This window comes from Oncorhynchus nerka, linkage group LG4, assembly GCF_034236695.1.
Source record: "Oncorhynchus nerka isolate Pitt River linkage group LG4, Oner_Uvic_2.0, whole genome shotgun sequence".
NCBI classification, from domain to species: domain Eukaryota; kingdom Metazoa; phylum Chordata; class Actinopteri; order Salmoniformes; family Salmonidae; genus Oncorhynchus; species Oncorhynchus nerka.
The window spans coordinates 23729216-23749974 of NC_088399.1; the positions used below are offsets into that span (position 1 = coordinate 23729216).

Genomic DNA, 20759 nt, shown 5'->3' on the forward strand with positions numbered 1-20759 from the left:
TTAACTCACCCACTAAAATAAAACCGTTTATATTTTTAATCTGCACACAACAGAGGCCTACCTCTCTAGCCTCTACCTCTCATCCAGTGAAAAGCACTTATGTTTATTAGGGAGTGAAAGCCGCTTACGGCCAGGGTTCGGGGGTGGTGCCCTATGTTCAATGCCGGTGTTTGGTTGGACGTTGGTGTATCAGGAAGTGTCAAACGTCCAATGACAAGCACGGATTCCTGTGCTGTCGTTGACCGTCCTATCCGACCTACCTGTCACTGCACTTATCTATCCACAACAATGTGGCTTCACCAGCAGAAAAGTTCACCTTTGCAGATTTAGCACATTAAAAATAAACTATTATTCACAAGAAATGGGCAACGGACTATGAAGCGAGAACTTTATTGGTGAGGGTATAAGCGCATAGCTGCTTAGAGATCCTCTCCACCCTCTCCAGTTCAAGTTGAGCGCACAAGACGCCATCTGTTCTCTCCCTCTCAAACCCTCTCAGACAGTCTGAATAACTCTTGGTCGGAATGACGTTTGTTTCTGGCAGCAAAATGGACTTCCTGTCCCCGCGATATCACAAGCAGTCCCTAGTTCAAACTCTCTGTCGTTTTGGATTGTTCGTGATCTGTATGGTAAGTTCATTATTTTTGTTGAATACAATTATAGAAATGTATCCAGATGGCAAATTAATAATGTTTTGGAATGCAGTTTTGTTGCAATAATTCACAAATGTCTATCTATATAAGATCAGTTACCTATAACAATACAATATCTGGGGGAAAACCCCTCCCCAAATAGTCAAAGATTTATTTTATTAAAGTGAAATGCTTCTCTCGTACTAAACAATTATTGACAGATGTTTTTTGGGGGAGGGGTCACTTTGTTATTTAGTCAAATGCCAATCACTCCATCTCATACCATGCTGCTTGCAGAGAGACAGAGAGAGGCTGCAGCGAGAGAGAGAGGATTATAAATTGGCCTCTGTCTGTTCCAACTAGCCATTCAGCTGTGGGAGCACAATAATAAGAGGATAGAGAACAGAGAGTCACCAAGATTAAACCCGGACACAGCATTCTGATGGGACAGCAGGGATAATACCTGGCATTGTTCACTGACCAATGAATTACCATCAGGGACCATGTCCTGACTCCTTCCACAACTTGCCCTGAAGTGACCTCAACTCAGAGATGTGATTATAATAGGGGGGATTTTGCCCAATAGCCTAACAACTGATGCAGGGTCAAAGGTAGGGTATCTGATCCTAGATCTGTCTTTTAAGGACAATTTGTTCTACCTGGAGTGATATGTGAAAGCATTACACTTGTTATGTGGCATAAGTGGCATGCCATCAATCAGTACATTGTTACTTTTAAGGCCATTTTAGGAAAACTGCCATTTTATCTATCCTCTCTTCTAGCTCGAAATGAAAACACATACATGCTTAGATCTCAATCTTGTTTTATGCTAACGGTCCCGAACATTTGAACCGAGCATAGAAAAAGGTCCTGTCATTGCTCAGCCCCCTGGTCTTGGAATTCCCTAAAACCCCAGGACCTGGTGTCCCTGGAGGAGTTCAAAGGACACATAGATGAATAGGTTTTTGAGACGTAGTTGTCACCCTATGTCAAGAGTTTGTATTGCCTTATGTAAGGAAGCATGTTGTTATACTTCACACAAACATCCACTGTTTGTTTGCTGTTGTATTTGTGCTGTTGCCAGTGTCTTCTGTCTGTGTTGTCCATTTTGTTTGACATTGTTTAAAAAAAAAATGCTCCCCCGTCCCCACAGGAGGCCTTTTGCCTCGTCAGGCCGACATTGCAAATAAGAATTTGTTCTTAATTGACTTGCCTGGTTAAATAAAGGTTAAATACATAAATTCTGATCACAAGGTGGGTGGGAAATGAATTATGTTTCTGTTCCTCCTCCTCCCTCTTCTCCAGGGAATGGTGTTGACCATGTCTATGTATCCCATGCTGAGGTTCCTGGGTGGAAAGCTCCATTCTTCCTTTACAGGGAGCTATCTACCTGGACACCACTCTGTTCTCCTCGTCAACTGCCCCAACGAACAGACAGCCAAGGACATCGGCCGGTAGGCTACAGTCCAGCCTACCATTATCACACTGTAACTAAACAATACTACCCCACCACACACAAACTACACACAGTGGTGAAATGCTTCTAGGCCAATCAATGTGATGGTTGTGTTTACCTAACAACATCATGCACCTAAACAAAATGAGGGGAAAACCCTTGAACGCAACTTTGACTGTGTGAAACAGGATCATTCAAACACTGTCATTTTTTGATGAGCTAGAGTTAGGGTTAGAGCATTTTCTGAGAATGAGCTAGGTTGAAGATAGAGGTTTAAACAAGACGATTCTAATATCCCACAATGCATTGCATAAATGAGGAAGAATTCTCAACAATGGGACCAGCGATGCTAGTTGGTGCTGATTCCATGAATCTGTTTATTTTCAAAAGCTTCCTCATGGAATTATTAGCTTGTCCTAACCTGGGTACCTTCACCCTAGATATTGAGTCAGTGGTTAGAGAGGCTGAGCGGCACAGTAGTGTTGAATAACTCTTTTAGGACAGAATCATTTAGATGGGAGGAAAATTATGTTTCGTCTGTGTGTCTCGATAAATAGAATAAAATAATTAAAATGACTACTTATTTATGAATTATTACAGTCCAACTAAATGCTTCCTTGCAGGTTCCTTCTCGAAAATGCAACAACAATAATACATGATAAAAGATAAGAATATAAAGTAAATGGCTCAATAGAATATAATAAACATTTTACAATAAGTATACAGCTAATATTTCAATTCAACACAGGATTCAACAAAAAAAAAGACAACATATATACAGTATATAGTGGAAATGAAAAGTATGTGAACCCTTTCGAATTACCTGGATATCTGCATAAATTGGTCATAACATTTGATCTGATCTTCATCTAAGTCACAACAGTAGACAAACACAGTCTGCTTAAACTAATAACACGCAAACAATTATAATTGTACGTGTCTTTATTGAAGACAACATGTAAACATTCTCAGTGCAGGTTGGAAAAGTATGTGAACCCTTGGATTTAAAAACATGTTGACCCTCCTTTGGCAGCAATAACCTCAACCAAACGTTTTCTGTAGTTGCGGATCAGACCTGCACAACGGTGAGGAGCAATTTTGGATCATTCCTCTTTACAAAACTATTTCAGTTCCACAATATTCTTGGGATGCCTGGTGTGAACTGCTCTCTTGAGGTCATGCCACAGCATCTCAATTGGGTTGAGGCCAGGACTGACTGGGCCACTCCAGGAGGCCAGGACTGACTGGGCCACTCCAGGAGGCCAGGACTGACTGGGCCACTCCAGGAGGCCGGGACTGACTGGGCCACTCCAGGAGGCCAGGACTGACTGGGCCACTCCAGGAGGCCGGGGACTGGGACTGAGGCCTGACTGGGCCACCAGGAGGCCAGGACTGACTGGGCCACTCCAGGAGGCCGGGACTGACTGGGCCACTCCAGGAGGCCGGGACTGACTGGGCCACTCCAGGAGGCCGGGACTGACTGGGCCACTCCAGGAGGCCGGGACTGACTGGGCCACTCCAGGAGGCCGGGACTGACTGGGCCACTCCAGGAGGCCGGGACTGACTGGGCCACTCCAGGAGGCCAGGACTGACTGCGCCACTCCAGGAGGCCGGGACTGACTGGGCCACTCCAGGAGGCCGGGACTGACTGGGCCACTCCAGGAGGCCAGGACTGACTGGGCCACTCCAGGAGGCCAGGACTGACTGGGCCACTCCAGAAGGCGCATTTTCTTCTGTTCAAGCCATTCTGTTGTTGATTTACTTCTGTCTTTTGGGATGTTGTCCTGTTGCATCACCTAACTTCTGTTCTTCAGAAATTTAATTTAATTTAGTCCTATTCTTTAACCTTGAGTTTTGGTTGAGATGTAGATGCAAATCCAACATATCCACTATTAATTTGTAGACAAACTGAAATTAATATAACATTTATAGATATATATTTAAAGCTGCAATACGTAACTTTCTGGGCGATTAAATTCCGATTAAATTCACACAAAAATGTTTAGATCTGTCATTCTCATTGAAAGCAAATCTAACAAAGTGGTAGATCTATTAAATGTGTGATGTTTCTTTGTGTCCCTTTCTTAAGTTGAGTTTATTTGCATCTTTTACTTTTGATTTTGTACACCAGCTTCAAACAGCTGAAAATGCTATATTTTTGTTTAAAAAAAATATATATTTCACAGTGGGATAGATGGTACAATGATTCTCTACACTATGCTTGCTTGTTTTGACACAAACTGAACATTTCGAATTTTAGCAACCAGGAAATGGCGGAGCGATTCCTGCATAGTGCATCTTTAAAACTTTCAGAGTGAGAGTATCAGAACAACAATTTTTCTCAAGCAGACATTCTCAGCTAAGCTACAACATAATTTCTGACTCATTCTGCCACTCAGCAGATACTTATTAAAAAGAGGAAATCTCTTTTTAACAATTATACCATTTCAGAGGAAAGAAATAAGGAAATGGTCAAACGTGAGGGCAGTGAGACACTTTCTGCAGAAGTGAAATTAGTTCAAATATATTTTTAACATTACCAGATTGAAACAAACCTTCCATATTTGGCTAGACTGTAGTAGAAAAGACATTGATAAATTGTTAAACAAATAATGATGAGGCTGTGTGAAAAGATCTACCCCATAAGAGGTCTCAAATTGGTTTCAAATGGTTGAGAATACAGTATTTTTTTTTTATTTTTTTTTTATTTTACCAGGCAAGTCAGTTAAGAACACAGTATTTTTTTATTTATTTTTATTTTACCTTTATTTAACCAGGCAAGTCAGTTAAGAACAAATTCTTATTTTCAATGACGGCCTAGGAACACTGGGTTAAATGCCTGTTCAGCGGCAGAACGACAGATTTGTACCGTGTCAGCTCGGGGGTTTGAACTTGCAACCTTCCGGTTGCTAGTCCAACGCTCTTACCACTAGGCTACCCTGCCGCCCGGCTTCATTAAAAATTGTTTTAATAATAATGTGATTTTATGGATTTTTTCCCCCTCATTTTGTCTGTTATAGTTGAAGTGTACCTATGATGAAAATTACAGGCCTCTCATCTTTTTAAGTGGGAGAACTTGCACAATTGGTGGCTGACTACATACGTTTTTTGCCCCACTGTATATGCGCGTGTGTGTGTGTGTGTGTTTTTGTGTGTGTGTCCGTGTATGTGCACGTGTGTGCGTTTGAATGTGAGCGTGTGTATATGCATGTGTACACGCGTACAAACACCTGCGTGGCATCAGCCTCAGGTAAACAGGCATTAGATGTAACAACATTGCCCCTATTCTTTACATTTTTGCCTGAGATGGAGATGTGAATCCAACATATTTGTAGACAAGCTGGAAATAACGCCAGACTAAGTCAGTGGCACAGATGGAACTATCCAAGCAGAATGTACATCTCCTTCAAATGTTGATATTTGGTTGCATTGACAATAAAAACAGAACTTAATATAACTCTTGCAATAGACTAAATTTGAATAAAAAATGTTGACGTAAATAGATGATCTTTTTCAGGTCATTGAGAAGTCATTAAAAATAGATGCCCCTTAAAGGAACTTGTTTTAGGAAAGTAGGCATGTGTCACACGTTAATACTTCCCAGGAGAGCCATTTGAACGTATACTTCATTTTTGGGCAGGAATGCCTACTGGAACATGTGAACTTTCATATACCTTAATAACAAACTTCTATGCCATCTGTAAATACGAATAAAACTGTTAAATTATAGTCTAGTTGATTTAGCCACGGAAAGAGACAGGAACTTTCCCGCAAGCTGATTGGCTGAGATAATGGATTGACTGGACATGTCGAGAGATGAGTTCATATTGGTCTGCCATGTAGCATGCTTATGTCTATAACATGAGCTGTTCAGCATGTGTAGGTAATCCTTTCCTGGTTGGTTAGCTATCTGCAGATTCAGGGTAGTAATGTTATGAGTTGGGATTATGGTTCATTGTTTAGCTAGCTAGCTACATGTCCAAACAAAAGACTCCACTATGCAAGTAACCATTTCACTACACCTTCTGTATCCTGTGCATGTAAACAAATACACTTTGATTTGATTTTATATAGTATGTGTTTACGAGAGATGGTAATGTGAAGAACATCACAACAAAGTCAAATTAGTATATAATGTTAGGCCAACGAGTCAGTGTGCAAGTTCTAATATTCTCAGGTAGAATGACCTGCTTTTATTTTGTCACACTCACAACCATAAGCAATTTTCTGTAATTGGCTCGCCATTAACTTGTAAATAATGATCTTGTTGTAAGCTAATTGTCCTGTAATAATGAAGACAAATGAGCTAGTGAAGATGTTGTCAGCTACAGGATATGATCATTATTTGAATTGGCTAGCCAGTTTGCTTAACATTAGCTATCTAGCTAACAAGCTAGAAACTAACCAAAACATTGTTAAGAAAGTTACTTTTAGTTGTCTGGTTTGCTAGATTGACATATACTAAATTCATTTTTAAACGGGTGGGTTTATTGGTGTTAAAATACACTAGTTAAGCTATTTTGGACCACCAAGTTGCTGATGTCATGCAGCCTGTAGTTTGTGTTTGCACTTTTTTATAACGACAACGACGTTAACGAAGTTTGATTTTGGAAGACAATATACTATTCATGATGTCACTGCGACAACTGTCGATAGACGTAGTATAAACCCGCCTTTAGTCTTGAAACTTTGGTTGTTTAGTAAATGGCCTCACGTGAATCGTTAAAGAGATGGGTGGGGCTAAGGTTCAAGAGAGTGTGAAAGACGCTGAATGGGTGTAAACAAAGAAGAGTGCTCCAGTAGGTGTACCAAAACTTTCAAGGGCCATTTTCTCAAAGGTGAGGTTACAAGTTTATCAACTTTAAAAGCAGAATTACTTTCTCATTGTTCCTTAACTGTACTGTATGACATACAATTTTCTAGCTTTGAGTATCTACTTTTATCCAATGTAAAAAAAAAATACAGGCGATTCCAGGATGCTGTCCTTCTAGGCAGAGTTGCAAAGAAAAAGCCATATCTCAGACTGGCAAATAAAATACAAATATTACTATGGGCAAAAGAACAGACACTGGACAGAGAAATGGCTTTTTCTTTGTAACTCTGCCTAGAGGACCAGCATCCTGGAGTCGTCTCTTCACTGTTGACGTTGAGAATGGTGTTTTGCGGGTACTATTTATTGAATCTGCCAGTTGAAGCTTGATTAGGACTTCATCAGCGCTTGTGAATTCCATCCTTTTCGTTCCCTTCCATACCCACACCATTGTCAGGAAGCAGAGTTGAGATTTGATTCCTTTTCCCTCCAATGACTGTCTGATCGGAATGTATTGCTTGCGTTGTTTTTCATAAGCCTAGCAGACAGGTCCTGGATGAGTCGAATGGACTGGCCGTGGATTTTGATCTCCTTTCCCCCCTGTGCCTTCAGAATGTTGGTCAGATGTCTGAGATATGGCTTTTTCTTAGCAACTCTGCCTAGAAGGTCAGCAGGAGTCGCCTCTTCACTGTTGACGTTGAGACTGGTGTTTTGCGGGTACTATTTAATGAAGCTGCCAGTTGAGGACTTGTGAGGTATCTGTTTCTCAAACTAGACACTTTAATGTACTTGTCCTCTTGCTCAATTGTGCACCGGGCCTCCCACTCCTCTGTCCATTCTGCTTAGAGCCAGTTTGCGCTGTTCTGTGAAGGTGAGTAGTATACAGCGTTGTACGAGATCTTCAGTTTCTTGGCAATTTCTCACAGAGAATAGACTTAATTTCTCAGAACAAGAATAGACTGAAGAAGAAAGATTTTGTTTCAGAAGAAAGACTTTGTTTCTGGCCATTTTGAGCCTGTAATCGAACCAACAAATGCTGATGCTCCAGATACTCAACTAGTCTAAAGGCCTGTTCTATTGCTTCTTTAATTAGAAGAACAGTTTACAGCTGTGCTAACATAATTACAAAATGGTTTTCTAATGACCAATTTGACCTTTAAAATTATCAACTTGGATTAGCTAACACAACGTGGCATTGGAACACAGGAGTGATGATTGCTGATAATGGGCCTCTGTACGCCTATGTAGATATTCCATTTTCAGTTACAACAGTCATTTACAGTACATCATTTAACAATGTATTTCTGATCAATTTGATGTTATTTTAATGGACAAAAACAAGGACATTTCGAAGTGACCCCAAACGTTTGAACAGTAGTTTACATGTACAGTTGACATACACTTAGGTTGGATTCATTAAAACTCATTTTTCAACCACTCCACAAATTTCTTGTTAATTAACAAACTACAGTTTTGGCAAGTCGGTTAGGACATCTACTTTGTGCATGATACAAGCAATTTTTCCAACAATTGTTACAAACAGATTATTTCACTTATAATTCACTGTATCACAATTCCAGTGGGTCAGAAGTTTACATACACTAAGTTGACTGTGCCTTTAAACAGCTTGGAAAATGCCCAAAAATTATGTCATGGCTTTAGAAGCTTGACATAATTTCAGTCAATTGGAGGTGTACCTGTGGATGTATTTCAAGGCCTGCCTTCAAACTCAGTGCCTCTTTGCTTGACATCATGGGAAAATCAGAATAAATCAACAAAGACCTCAGAAAAACAATTGTAGACCTCCACAAGTCTGGTTCATCATTGGGAGCAATTTCCAAACGCCAGAAGGTACCACGTTCATCTGTACAAACAATATTACGCAAGCATAAACACCATGGGACCACGCAGTCGTCATACTGCTCAGGAAGGAGATTAACGTACTTTGGTGTGAAAAGTGCAAATCAATACCAGAATAACAGCAAAGGACCTTGTGAAGATGCTGTAGGAAACAGGTACAAAAGTATCTATATCCACAGTAAAACAAGTCCTATGTCGACATAACCTGAAAGGCCACTCAGAAAGGAAGAAGCCACTGCTCCAAAACCACCATAAAAAAAGCCAGACTACAGTTTGCAACTGCACATGGGGATAAAGATCGTACTTTTTGGAGAAATGTCCTCTGGTCTGATGAAACAAAAATAGAATTGTTTGGCCATAATGACCATCATTATGTTTGGAGGAAAAATGGGGAGGCTTGCAAGGGGAAGAACACCATCCCAACCGTGAAGCCCGGGGGTGGCAGCATCATGTTGTGGGGGTGCTTTGCTGCAGGAGGGACTGGTGCACTTCACAAAATAGATGGCAACATGAGGGAGGAACATTATGTGAGTATATTGAAGCAACATCTCAAGATATCAGTCAGGAAGTTAAAGCTTGGTCGCAAATGGACAATGACCCAAAGCATACTTCCAAAGTTCCGGCAAATGGCTTAAGGACAACAAAGTCAAGGTATTGGAGTGGCCATTACAAAGCCCTGACCTCAATCCTATAGAACATTTGTGGGCAGAACTGAAAAAGCGTGTGCGAGCAAGGAGGCCTACAAACCTGATTCAGTTACATCACCTCTGTCTGTGGGAAGCTTGTGGAAGGCTACCCGAAATGTTTGACCCACGTTAAACAATTTAAAGGCAATGCTACCAAATACTAATTAAGTGTATGTAAACTACTGACCCACTGGGAATGTGATGAAAGAAATAAAAGCTGAAATAAATCATTCTCCCTACTATTATTCTGACATTTCACATTCTTAAAATAAAGTGGTGATCCTAACTGACCTAAGCCAGGGAATTTTTACTTGGATTAAATGTCAGGAATTGTGAAAAACTGAGTTTAAATGTACTTGGCGAAGGTAAACCTCCGACTTCAACTGGGTAGCCTAGTGGTTAGAGTGTTGGACTAGTAACCGGAAGGTTTCAAGTTCAAACCCCTGAGCTGACAAGGTACAAATCTGTCGTTCTGCCCCTGAACTGTATGTATCTCCTTAATTATGGCTGCAATCCCGCTAACGGGATCGATATGACAACTACCAGTGAAAATAGAGGGCGCCAAATTCAAACCACAGAAATCTCATAATTACAATTCCTAAAACATACATGTGTTTTATATCATTTTAAAGGTAATCTTGTTGTTAATCCCAACAAAGTGTCCGATTTCAAATATGTTTTTCAGCAAAAGCACTACAAACGATTATGCTATGTCTCCACCAAACCACAATAAGCACAGCCATTTTCCAGCGAAATATAGCATTCACAAAAAGCAGAAATAGACATAAAAATTCATCACTAACCTTGAATTATCTTCATCAGATGACACTCATAGGACTTCATGTTCCACAATACATGCATGTTTTGTTTGATAAAGTTCATATTTATATTTTTTTTAAATCTGAGTTTACATTGGCGTATTAGATTCACTAGTTCCAAAAACATCAAGTGATTTTGCATAGCCACGTCATTTCAACAGAAATACTCGAGATCCTGAGGCCCACGGTCATGCCATTCATCCATTCATCCGCCGGCATCACTTCCTGTTTCAGCATGATAATGCATGGCCCGATGTCACAAGGATCCGTACAGAAATCCTGGAAGCTGAAAATGTCCAAGTTTTTCCATTAAGCGGGTTTGGGATGCTTTGGATCGACATGTACGGCACCATGTTCCAGTTTCTGCAAATGTATCCAGCAACTTCGCACAGCCATTGAAGAGGAGTGGGACAACATTCCACAGGGCACAATTGACAGCCTGATCAACTCTATGCGAAGCAGATGTGTCGTGCTGCATGAAGAAAATTGTGGTCACACCAGACACTGAAAGGTTCTCATCCACACCCCTACTTTTTTTTTAAGGTATCTTTGACCAAGATATGCATATGTGTATTCCCAGTCATGTGAAATGTATAGAATAGAGCCTGATGAATTTATTTCACGTGACTGATTTCCTTATATGAACTGTAAGTCAGTAAAATCTTTGAAATTGTTGGATGTTGTTCAGTGTATATTATGAAGTTATTATTTAAGAGCATTGGAGATAAATCACAATTATAAAAACAAATTGAGCTGGCTAACTACATCAATCATCAATATGAATGATCAATTGATAGCTCACCATCTTTTCCCGATTATCACGTTCTGACCTTAGTTCTGTTGTAATGTCTTTGTTTTAGAATGGTGTTGTGGAATGATCAGAATTAGTTGGGTAACATAGATAAGATGTTTTATTTTCATGATATGCTTATGAGTTATTTTCTCACAAGAATGTATTTTGTTGTACTATAGTGGTGGCCATTGGCAGTTATCTGTTCTATGTCAGGACTAAGTTGCATGGGCCGCAGAGAGGGGAGAGGTCAAGGGGTCATCATGTGTAAACATATCTTTTCTGTGTGCCAGTGACTCCCTAATTTTCTCATCGGGGAAAGGAGGGTGACAGTGTCTGGAATCATTCTATGCTCCCTCTTTGTTGACCTATAGGGTCACTCTCCTCTCCGTGAGTTTGTCCTCTGATTGGTTGTATTTAGAATTGGTTCTATCTAAATGACAATTTGATATATATCATAGGGTGGGGGTAATGTCTTGGTAGCATTTTGTACCAAGGACGAGATAAGAGCTTTGTTTAGGAGACCAAACTGAACGATAATTTATAGGCCACTCTGTCTGACTAGGGGATATTCTCTCTGAAGTAAGGTTTTTTCTCTCTGTAAGTTCCTAAGACCTGTGTTTTGTCATGTCGTCTAGGAGGGGGTGGATCTTTGCGATAAAGGATCCCATTTGCCATTATGTGGGGGACTCTCAACTTTTCATTAGAGATACTGAACTGTTGAAAGTCAAAATGCTATTGCAAAAGCTTAATTATTATTAAATGTGAAGATTAAGCATAACTCTGACTCGTGTGATTTGCTCTCTCATCATTTGGTAATTAAGGAAATTTCCACGACAATGGTCAGGGCGTGAGTAGGGTGGGTTGTCTATGTTCCTTTTTCTATGTTTTGTGATTTATGTTTTTGGTCTGGTATGGTTCTCAATCAGAGGCAGCTGTCAATCGTTGTCCCTGATTGAGAACCATAGTTAGGTAGCCTTCACTTTTGAGTTCTGGGTGATTATTTTCCGTGTCAGTGTTTGTTTCCACACGGAACTGTTTCGGTTTTGTTTTTTCACGTTGTTGTTTATTGTTTTGTTCAGTGTTCTTATTAAAAACCAAGATGAACACTTACCACGCTGCGTATTCGCCCGATCCTTGCTACTCCTCATCAGAAGAGGAAGAGGAAAGCCGTTACACCGATGTCAATCATGTCTTTAGGAGGCACTGTAACTAGCTTGCTTACAATTTGTGATGAGTGAGTGTGCTGTTGCAGAATTAAAAAGGCCTATTCTCAAAAATGGTAACATTTTTGCTACAGAAGCAGTTGTTGGTATGCTGCGATTTTCGAGATATTAATTTGGACAGTTTCAGCACGTGTCCCCTGAAAGCTCTGTGCACGGCCCTGGGCCATATACTAAATAGGCCAAATATTCTTTAAAATAACAACACATCTGCAAAATAACTGAATGATATCATAATTGTTGCTGTCTCTCTCCTCCCTATCATCTTCTTCTCTCCAACAGAGCCATTATGGAGAGGAGGATGGCAGCATGCATCAATATTCTGCCCAGGACCTCCACCATGTAAGTACTGCCAGTGTCAGTCTAGTTCACACAAAGTTTTCAATTTTAGGAGATACTCTTATCCAGAGCGACTTACAGTAGTGACTACATACATTTTCCGTACTGGTTGCCCCAAGGGAAGCTAATCCTGGCATTGCAAGCACCATTCTCTACCAACTGAGCCATACACACACACACACACACACACACACTTAACCCATAACCCTAACCACTAACCCAGGGTTTTCGCTGCACTAACCCCTTACCTTTACTCTAACCCAAACTGTAACACTAACTGTAGCCCTAACCTTTACTCTAACCCAAACTGTAAACCTAAACCCTTACCTTTACTCTAACCCAAACTGTAAACCTAAACCCTTACCTTTACTCTAACCCAAACTGTAACACTAACCCCTTACCTTTACCCTAACCCAAACTGTAACCCAAACTGTTACCCTAACCCTAAACCTTGTACCTTTACTCTAACCCAAACTGTAACTCTAAACCTAACCCCTAACCTTTACTCTAAGCCAAACTGTAACACTAACTGTAACCCTACACCTAACCCCTAACCTTTACTCTAAGCCAAACTGTAACCCAAACTGTAACCCTAAACCTAACCCCTTACCTTTACCCTAACCCAAACTGTAACCCTAACTCTAGCCCCATACCTTCACCCTAACCCAAACTGTAACCCTAACCCCTTACCTTTACCCTAACCCAAACTGTACCCCTTACCTCTACCCTAACCCAAACTGTAACCCTAACCCTTTACCTTTACCCTAACCCAAACTGTAACCCTAACCCTAACCCCTTACCTCTACCCTAACCCAAACTGTAACCCTAACCATAAACCTAACCCATAAGCTTAAAATACCGTTTGTCCACTTGGGATGTGGGAATTTTCCCCACATGGGAGAATTTACTATCCTTGTCTTTACTATCATTGTGAGGACTTTTTTGGATTTTAGGTCCCCACAAGGATAGAAGAACCAACCCACACACACTCACACAAACACACACACACGCCCTTCCTGAGTGTGGATATCCATCGCTAAGGAAACTACTGAGACTTGGAATTGTATCAAGTCGCCACCCAAGACTTATTGTTAAGTGCACTAAAGAGATACACATGCTCACCGACTGAATCTTTACACGTCCATTTTCAAAGGATAAAGCTAAGAACATGAACATCTTCATAGTTAAGAACACTATAACAATATGGAAGAAAACCGATTCTACAAGAACCAATATCTCTCAAAAAAATCTAATCAAATAACATCACAGTTTATTTGTCACGTGCACCAAATACAACAGGTGTAGACCTTACAGGGAAATGCTTACTTACAGGCGCTAACCTGTAAGTAAAGAATTAAAACAACAGTAAAAAGACAGGCTATATACAGTAGTGAGGCTATTAAAGTAGCGATGTTACATACAGACACCGGTTAGTCAGGCTAATTGAGGTAGTATGTAGATATGGTTAAAGTGGCTATGCATATATGATGAACAGAGAGTAGCAGTAGCATAAGAGGGGTTGGCTTGTGGTGGGTGGCGGGACACAATGCAGATAGTCCGGTTACCTAATGCGCGGGAGCACTGGTTGGTCGGCCCAATTGAGGTAGTATGTACATGAATGTATAGTTAAAATGACTATGCATATATGATAAACAGAGAGTAGCAGCAGCGTAAAAAGAGGGTTTGGGGCATTTAATTACCTGTTCAGGAGTCTTATGGCTTGGGGGTAAAAACTGTTGAGAAGCCTTTTTGTCCTAGACTTGGCACTCCGGTACCGCTTTCCATGCGGTAGTAGAGAGAACAGTCTATGACTGGGGTGGCTGGGGTCTTTGAAAATGTAGGGCCTTCCCTGCCTGGTGGAGAGGTCCTGGATGGCAGGCAGCTTAGTCCCAGTGATGTACTGGGTCGTACGCACTACCCTCTGTAGTGTTCCATGCGGTCGGAGGCCGAGCAGTTGGCGTACCAGGCAGTGATGCAACCATGCTCTCGATGTTGCAGCTGTGGAACCTTTTGAGGATCTCAGGACCCATGCCAAATATTTTTAGTTTCCTGAGGGGGAATAGGCTTTGTTGTGCCCTCTTCACGACTGTTTTGGTGTGTTTGGACCATTCTAGTTTGTTGTTGATGTGGGCACCGAGGAACTTGAAGCTCTCAACCTGCTCTACTACAGCCCCGTCGATGAGAATGGGGGCATGCTCGGTCCTCCTTTTCTTGTAGTCCACAATCATCTCCTTAGTTTTGGTTACGTTGAGGGATTGGTTGTTATTCTGGCACCACACGGCCAGGTCTCTGACCTCCTCCCTATAGGTTGTCTCATCGTTGTCTGTGATCAGGTCTACCACTGTTGTGTCATCTGCAAACTTAATGATGGTGTTGGAGTCGTGCCTGGCCATGCAGTCATGGGTGAACAGGGAGTACAGGAGGGGACTGAGCACGCACCCCTGTGGAGCTCCAGTGTTGAGGATCAGCGTTGCAGATGTGTTGCTACCTACCTTTACCACCTGGGGGCAGCCCGTCAGGAAGTCCAGGATCCAATTGCAGAGGGAGGTGTTTAGTCCCAGGATCCTTAGCTTAGTGATGAGCTTTGAGGGTACTATGGTGTTGAACGCTGAGCTGTAGTCAATGAATAGCATTCTCACATAAGTGTTCCTTTTGTCCAGGTGGGAAAGGGTAGTGTGGAGTGCAATAGAGATTGCATCATCTGTGGATCTGTTTGGGCGGTGTGCAAATTGGAGTGGGTCTAGGGTTTCTGGGATAATGGTGTTGATGTGAGGCATTACCAACCTTTCAAGCACTTCATGGCTATGGACGTGAGTGCTACAGGTCTGTAGTTATTCAGGCAGGTTGCCTTTGTGTTCTTGGGCACAGGGACTATGGTGGTCTGCTAGAAACAACAAATGTTCCTTTTGTTCCATAAAGATATTTTTTATATCCAAATACCCCCGTTAATTTGGTGCGTTATGCCCAGGAATCCACCGTAAAGAGCGGTCATGACAACGCAGACAAAAATTCCAAATTATATCCCTACATGTCAGACGTTTTTTATAATCAATCCTCAGGGTGTTTTTCAAATATCTATTCGATAATATATCAACCGGGACAGTTGGCTTTTCACTAGGACCGGGAGTAACAATGGCCACCTTTCTCTTTTGCGCACAATTCAGAGCCCCCACCTATCCACTTACGCAATGTGGTTGTTCACGCTCGTTCTTCAAAATAAAAGCCTGAAACTATGTCTGAAGACTGAGAATGGGGGCATGGGCAGGGTAGCCTAGTGGTTAGAGAGTTGGACTAGTAACCGGAAGGTTGCAAGTTCAAACCCCCGAGCTGACAAGGTACAAATCTGTCATTCTTTCCTTAAACAGGCAGGTAACCCACTGTTCCTAGGCAGTCATTGAAGATAAGAATTTGTGCTTAACTGACTTGCCTAGTTAAATAAAGGTTTAAAAAAACTGTTGACACCTTGAGGAAGCGATAGGAAAAGGAATCTGGTTGATATCCCTTTAAAATGGAGCAATGAGAGGCTATGGAACATGGATTTTTCAAAATAGAGCCGCTTCCTGGTTTGATTTTTCTTAGGGTTTCGCTTGCAATATCAGTTCTGTTATACTCACAGACAACATTTTGACCGTTTTGGAAACTTTAGAGTGTTTTCCATCCTAATCTGTCAATTATATGCATATTCTAGCATCTGGTCCTGAGAAATAGGCTGTTTACTTTGGGAACGTAATTTTTCCAAACATAAAAATAGTGCCCCCTAGCTTCAAGGGTTAATTGTAAAACTAACAATGACTCAATAATCCATGCCTTCTGGGAATGCTATTAAGTTCAAAAGTTATGGGCAGAGTTAGAAAGTTGGCTGTCAGAAGTATTACAATGTAAATGTACATTTAATCCGTCTGTCTGCATATTTCAAGACGTCATGAGGGTGCAGTGAGATATCTGATGGGTTGGAAAATACTATTCTTGTTAATTATCTTAAACTGGAATTCAACCAATCCTCCATTGAAAAACCATATGCTTCGTTATCTAAATATTGAAAGGGCATGGAAAATAGGGGTGAGAACAGGTGGATCTGGGCAGGTGTGATGTCATTGATGTTTGTGTGCGTTGGTCTGTATGTTTTTTTTTTTTGTAAAAAGAAATGTGTACAGCCCCCCCACTGTTGTGGTTACTTGAATGTAAAGTACTCTCACAACTAATAGCCTAAGGGAGTGCGGAAGTTTCTGTCTAAATTGTGCAAACCACTGTTTTGGTTTAGTTGTCTGAATGTAAATTACTCTCACCAGTAGTAGGAGAGTGGGAAAGTTTCTCTCTAAAGTCTATAAGCCTGTAAATGCATAATCACATAGTGATTGAGTCAACAAAAGAAGGTGAGAGTCAGATAAGGAAAGTTTGTCGAACGGTAATGAAACACTTGTAAAACAGAACAACAGTCATTTGAATGCGAATAGTCTTCTGGAGCTCTTGCTTTAACTGATTGATAAGTAACTATTTTAGTAGCAGGGCACTGCTGTTCTGTTTCCTGAAGGTGAAAACCCAGTAGCACCTTGTTGAGTAGCTGGATAACCATTGACAAGCATACAAGAAACACACATTCTTCTTATTATTGACCTAAGATAAAGAAAGATGGATTAAGATACAGCAACAGCCACCAGGCCAGAAACAGGTGACGAACCCTCACATTAACAGGCCATTGTGTGACTTTGGCACTGTAGAGAAACTGTGAATATTGGACACTTTGATTGACAGCTGTATGTGTACACTGATAGGCTTGCTTGTCTTGAGACGAACTTCCTGGTAGAGATTAATGTTGGAGAAAAACTATTCTATCATTGAAGAGCATTATTTAGCCTATCACACTACACAGAATTATACAGTTTACTACATCTGCGTATGTGGGTCGTTCCACCAAATAGGTGCCTTTTGAATAGTGTAAATTGGTTAATTTTTAAAATTTAATTTCACCTAATTTTAACATTGTCATAAAAAGCACATGTTCAACTTCATAACTATTTTCCCATCTCAAATGTTAAATTAAAAAGACTATAGTATGTGCCTATTAAGTGCCAAATAAAGTAACATGGTTTACCATAACAGGGTTGAAGACATCGCCTTAATACATCCATAAATCCAATTGTGACAGGAGGATTGGAAGCTTGTTGTGTGTAACAGGGAGTGGTAATTAAATGCAAACTTCACAAAACTGGACATTAAATTGTTCAAACATTTCTAGCCTGTCTATCTAGGTGTAATAGGGTTCATGTGTTATGCTTGACCTGCTCATTTTCCCACCACAAAACACCAGAAAATGGTCAAAAAGAGTAGAACCAGCTCACCTGCTTTACACTATGATGTCGCATAACAGTTCACAAAGCAGGGTCGACCTTAAAATGAGGGACATGTTTTTATTTTATTTTATACCTTAATATGAATCACATGAAATGAATAATAATCTTCAGAAATGACTTTGTCAAAGCAACAAAATAACTACAATGATGGTGTAAACTTGGATAAATGTTGGGGTTACATTTACATTTACATTTAAGTCATTTAGCAGACGCTCTTATCCAGTGAGTTAAAATCCTCCTAGAAGTCACAGGGGATGTACAAAGGGACATGTCAAAATAATGCATTTTATTGAATGTTCCATGTGGTCTATATTAAAGGGCACATCATTTAATATAACATGCTCTTAAAATTCAGTATTTGCGCTCAACATCTACTTAAAATATCAAAGGCACTCGTTTCATTGAACAACCCATGTACAGTTTACTACTGTGAATGTCCCAAAAGATTATATTTTTGTCCCATAGGTATTACTGGAAAGGGGAGATTCAAGATGCGACGGAAATTCTGATGGTAAAGTTACTAAGTAGAGCTATGCTTTCATGTCTCTGGCCAGTCGTTCAGTATTACACTGGTTGTTGAAACCAACTTTCCAGAGTAATAGCTAGGATTTTTCTGCATTGTAGTTGGTGAAGACGAGGACCTCGAAGACCCAAAGGCTCATAGACTATGTCAAGTAAGTTACATTTGCTTTTTTTTTAATAGAAATTATCCCAAGCAGTTGGGTCTCGGGAAACAGAACTTCAGGTCTCAGGAAGGCAGTAGCAAAGGTAACTTAGGCACCTGCTACATAATGTATGTGTTGTTGCTCCTCCCCAGGTCTGTGCATCCCTATGAGACTCCAGAGGTGCTTAGCTTCCCTGTGGAGGACGGGAGCCTGCCCTATTTGAAGTGGGTGGATGAGGCTGTTCCTGACGACTGACCAGTGAGGGAGAATATCCTCAATGACTTGTGATCTTATTGGAAGTGAATCTCCAATCTATTGGTTAACCGGAGAGTAAGGCAACAGCGATTGGCTGGGAACCAGCAAGCTTTGGATTGGCTTGAGGGGTTCCAAGTTCAAACTCTTGCTTTTGAACTTGATCCACAGATGCTAAATGTTTAGCTCCTCCCACCATGACATTGATATTGACTCATAGTTGTTTTGCCTCTGTTTTATACAGGTCCTGTTGTTGCCATTGAAATTCCGAGCTTGACATGACCTCAACGTTCAATGTCAGTTTGTCAGAGCTGAAAGAGTTTGTAGCTCCAGATCTGCAGATAATTATCTCAAAAAAACATTAAACATTAAATAATAATATTCAGTGTTGATTCAAGGTATTAGTTACATTAGACTGTTTATTTAAAATTTATATTGTATTGTATTCCTAAAACATCAGATTCATTGTTAGATTAAATCACATTCCTTTTACTTATCTGGTTTCTCTCTAGATGAGAGCACCCCTGTTTACCGTTTCACTGTGAACCAAAAAGTTGATTGCACTGCATTTTGAGAGGGAATCTTGAACACTGTTTGTGTTCTAAGGATAACTTTTTGTAATATATGATGGCACAAATACGTTCCTTATTCCTTAAGGTGATACATACAGTTTAAGTCAGAAGTTTACATACACCTTAACCAAATACATTTAAACTCTGTTTTTCACAATTCCTGACATTTAAGCCAAGTAAAAATTCCCTGTCTTAAGTCAGTTAGGATCACCACTTTATTTTAAGAATGTGAAATGTCAGAATAATAGTAGAGAGAATGATTTATTTCAGCTTTTATTTCTTTCATCACAATCCCAGTGGGTCAGTAGTTTACATAAACTCAATTGGTATTTGGTAACATCGCCTTTACATTTTGCTTTGATATATCCACATCATTTTCCCGCCTCATGATGCCATCTATTTTGTGAAGTTAACCAATCCCTCCTGCAGCAAAGCACCCCCACGACATGATGCTGCCACCCCCGGGCTTCATGGTTGGATAGTATTCTTCGGCTTGCAAGCGTCCCCTTTTCTCCCAAACATAACAATGGTCATTATGGCCAAACAGTTCTATTTTTTTTTCATCAAAAAAAAAAAAGTACGATCTTTGTCCCCATGTGAAAAGTACGATCCTTGTCCCCATGTGCAGTTGCAAGCCATAGTCTGTTTTTTATTGGGCAGTGGCTTCTTCCTTTTGAGGGGCCTTTCAGTTAATGTGAAATAGGACTCATTTTACTGTGGAAATAGAAACTTCTGTACCTGTTTCCTCCAGCATCTTCACAAGGCCCTTTGCTGTTGTTCTGGGATTGATTTGCACTTTTTCGACACCAAAGTACGCTCATCTCTAGGGAACAGAACGTGTCTCCTTCCTGAGTGGTATGACGGCTGCATGGTCCCATAGTGTTTATACTTGCGTACTATTGTTTGTACAGAGGAACGTGGTACCTTCAGGCATTTGGAAATTGCTCCCAAGGATGAACCAGACTTGTGGAGGTCTGCAATATTTTTTCTGAGGTCTTGGCTGATTTCTTTTGATTTTCCCATGATGTTAAGCAAAGAGGCACTCCGTTTGACGGTTGGCCTTGAAATACATCCACAGGTACAGCTCCAATTGACTCAAATTATGTCAATTAGCCTATCAGAAGCTTCTAAAGCCATGACATCATTTTCTGGAATTTTCCAAGCTGTTTAAAGGCACAGTCAACTTAGTGTATGTAATCCTCGGACCCACAGGAATGGTGATACAGTGACTTATAAATTAAATAATCTGAAAACAATTTTGGGAAAAATTTGTCATGCACAAAGTAGATGTCCTAACCGACTTGC

The 20759-nt window shown here is 40.6% G+C and overlaps 1 protein-coding gene across 1 annotated transcript; it reads left to right on the top strand.

Moving 5' to 3' along the window:
* Positions 1 to 277: 277 nt before the first annotated feature.
* Positions 278 to 19608, top strand: LOC115128858 (protein CutA homolog). The gene is made up of 6 exons (XM_029658983.2): positions 278 to 629; positions 1938 to 2086; positions 12558 to 12617; positions 18431 to 18476; positions 18590 to 18639; positions 18783 to 19608. Exons 1-6 carry the CDS (start codon positions 525 to 527, stop codon positions 18883 to 18885), a joined length of 513 nt encoding a protein of 170 aa, XP_029514843.1. The 5' UTR covers positions 278 to 524; the 3' UTR covers positions 18886 to 19608.
* The last annotated feature ends 1151 nt before the right edge of the window (positions 19609 to 20759 follow it).

Bases quoted from the DNA above. Each gene is read 5' to 3' on its own strand.
- LOC115128858 (XM_029658983.2), top strand. From the start codon at position 525: ATGACGTTTGTTTCTGGCAGCAAAATGGACTTCCTGTCCCCGCGATAT. The intron at 18,477-18,589 runs GTAAAGTTACTA...TCTGCATTGTAG, and splicing joins ATGCGACGGAAATTCTGATG to TTGGTGAAGACGAGGACCTC. The intron at 18,640-18,782 runs GTAAGTTACATT...GCTCCTCCCCAG, and splicing joins AGGCTCATAGACTATGTCAA to GTCTGTGCATCCCTATGAGA.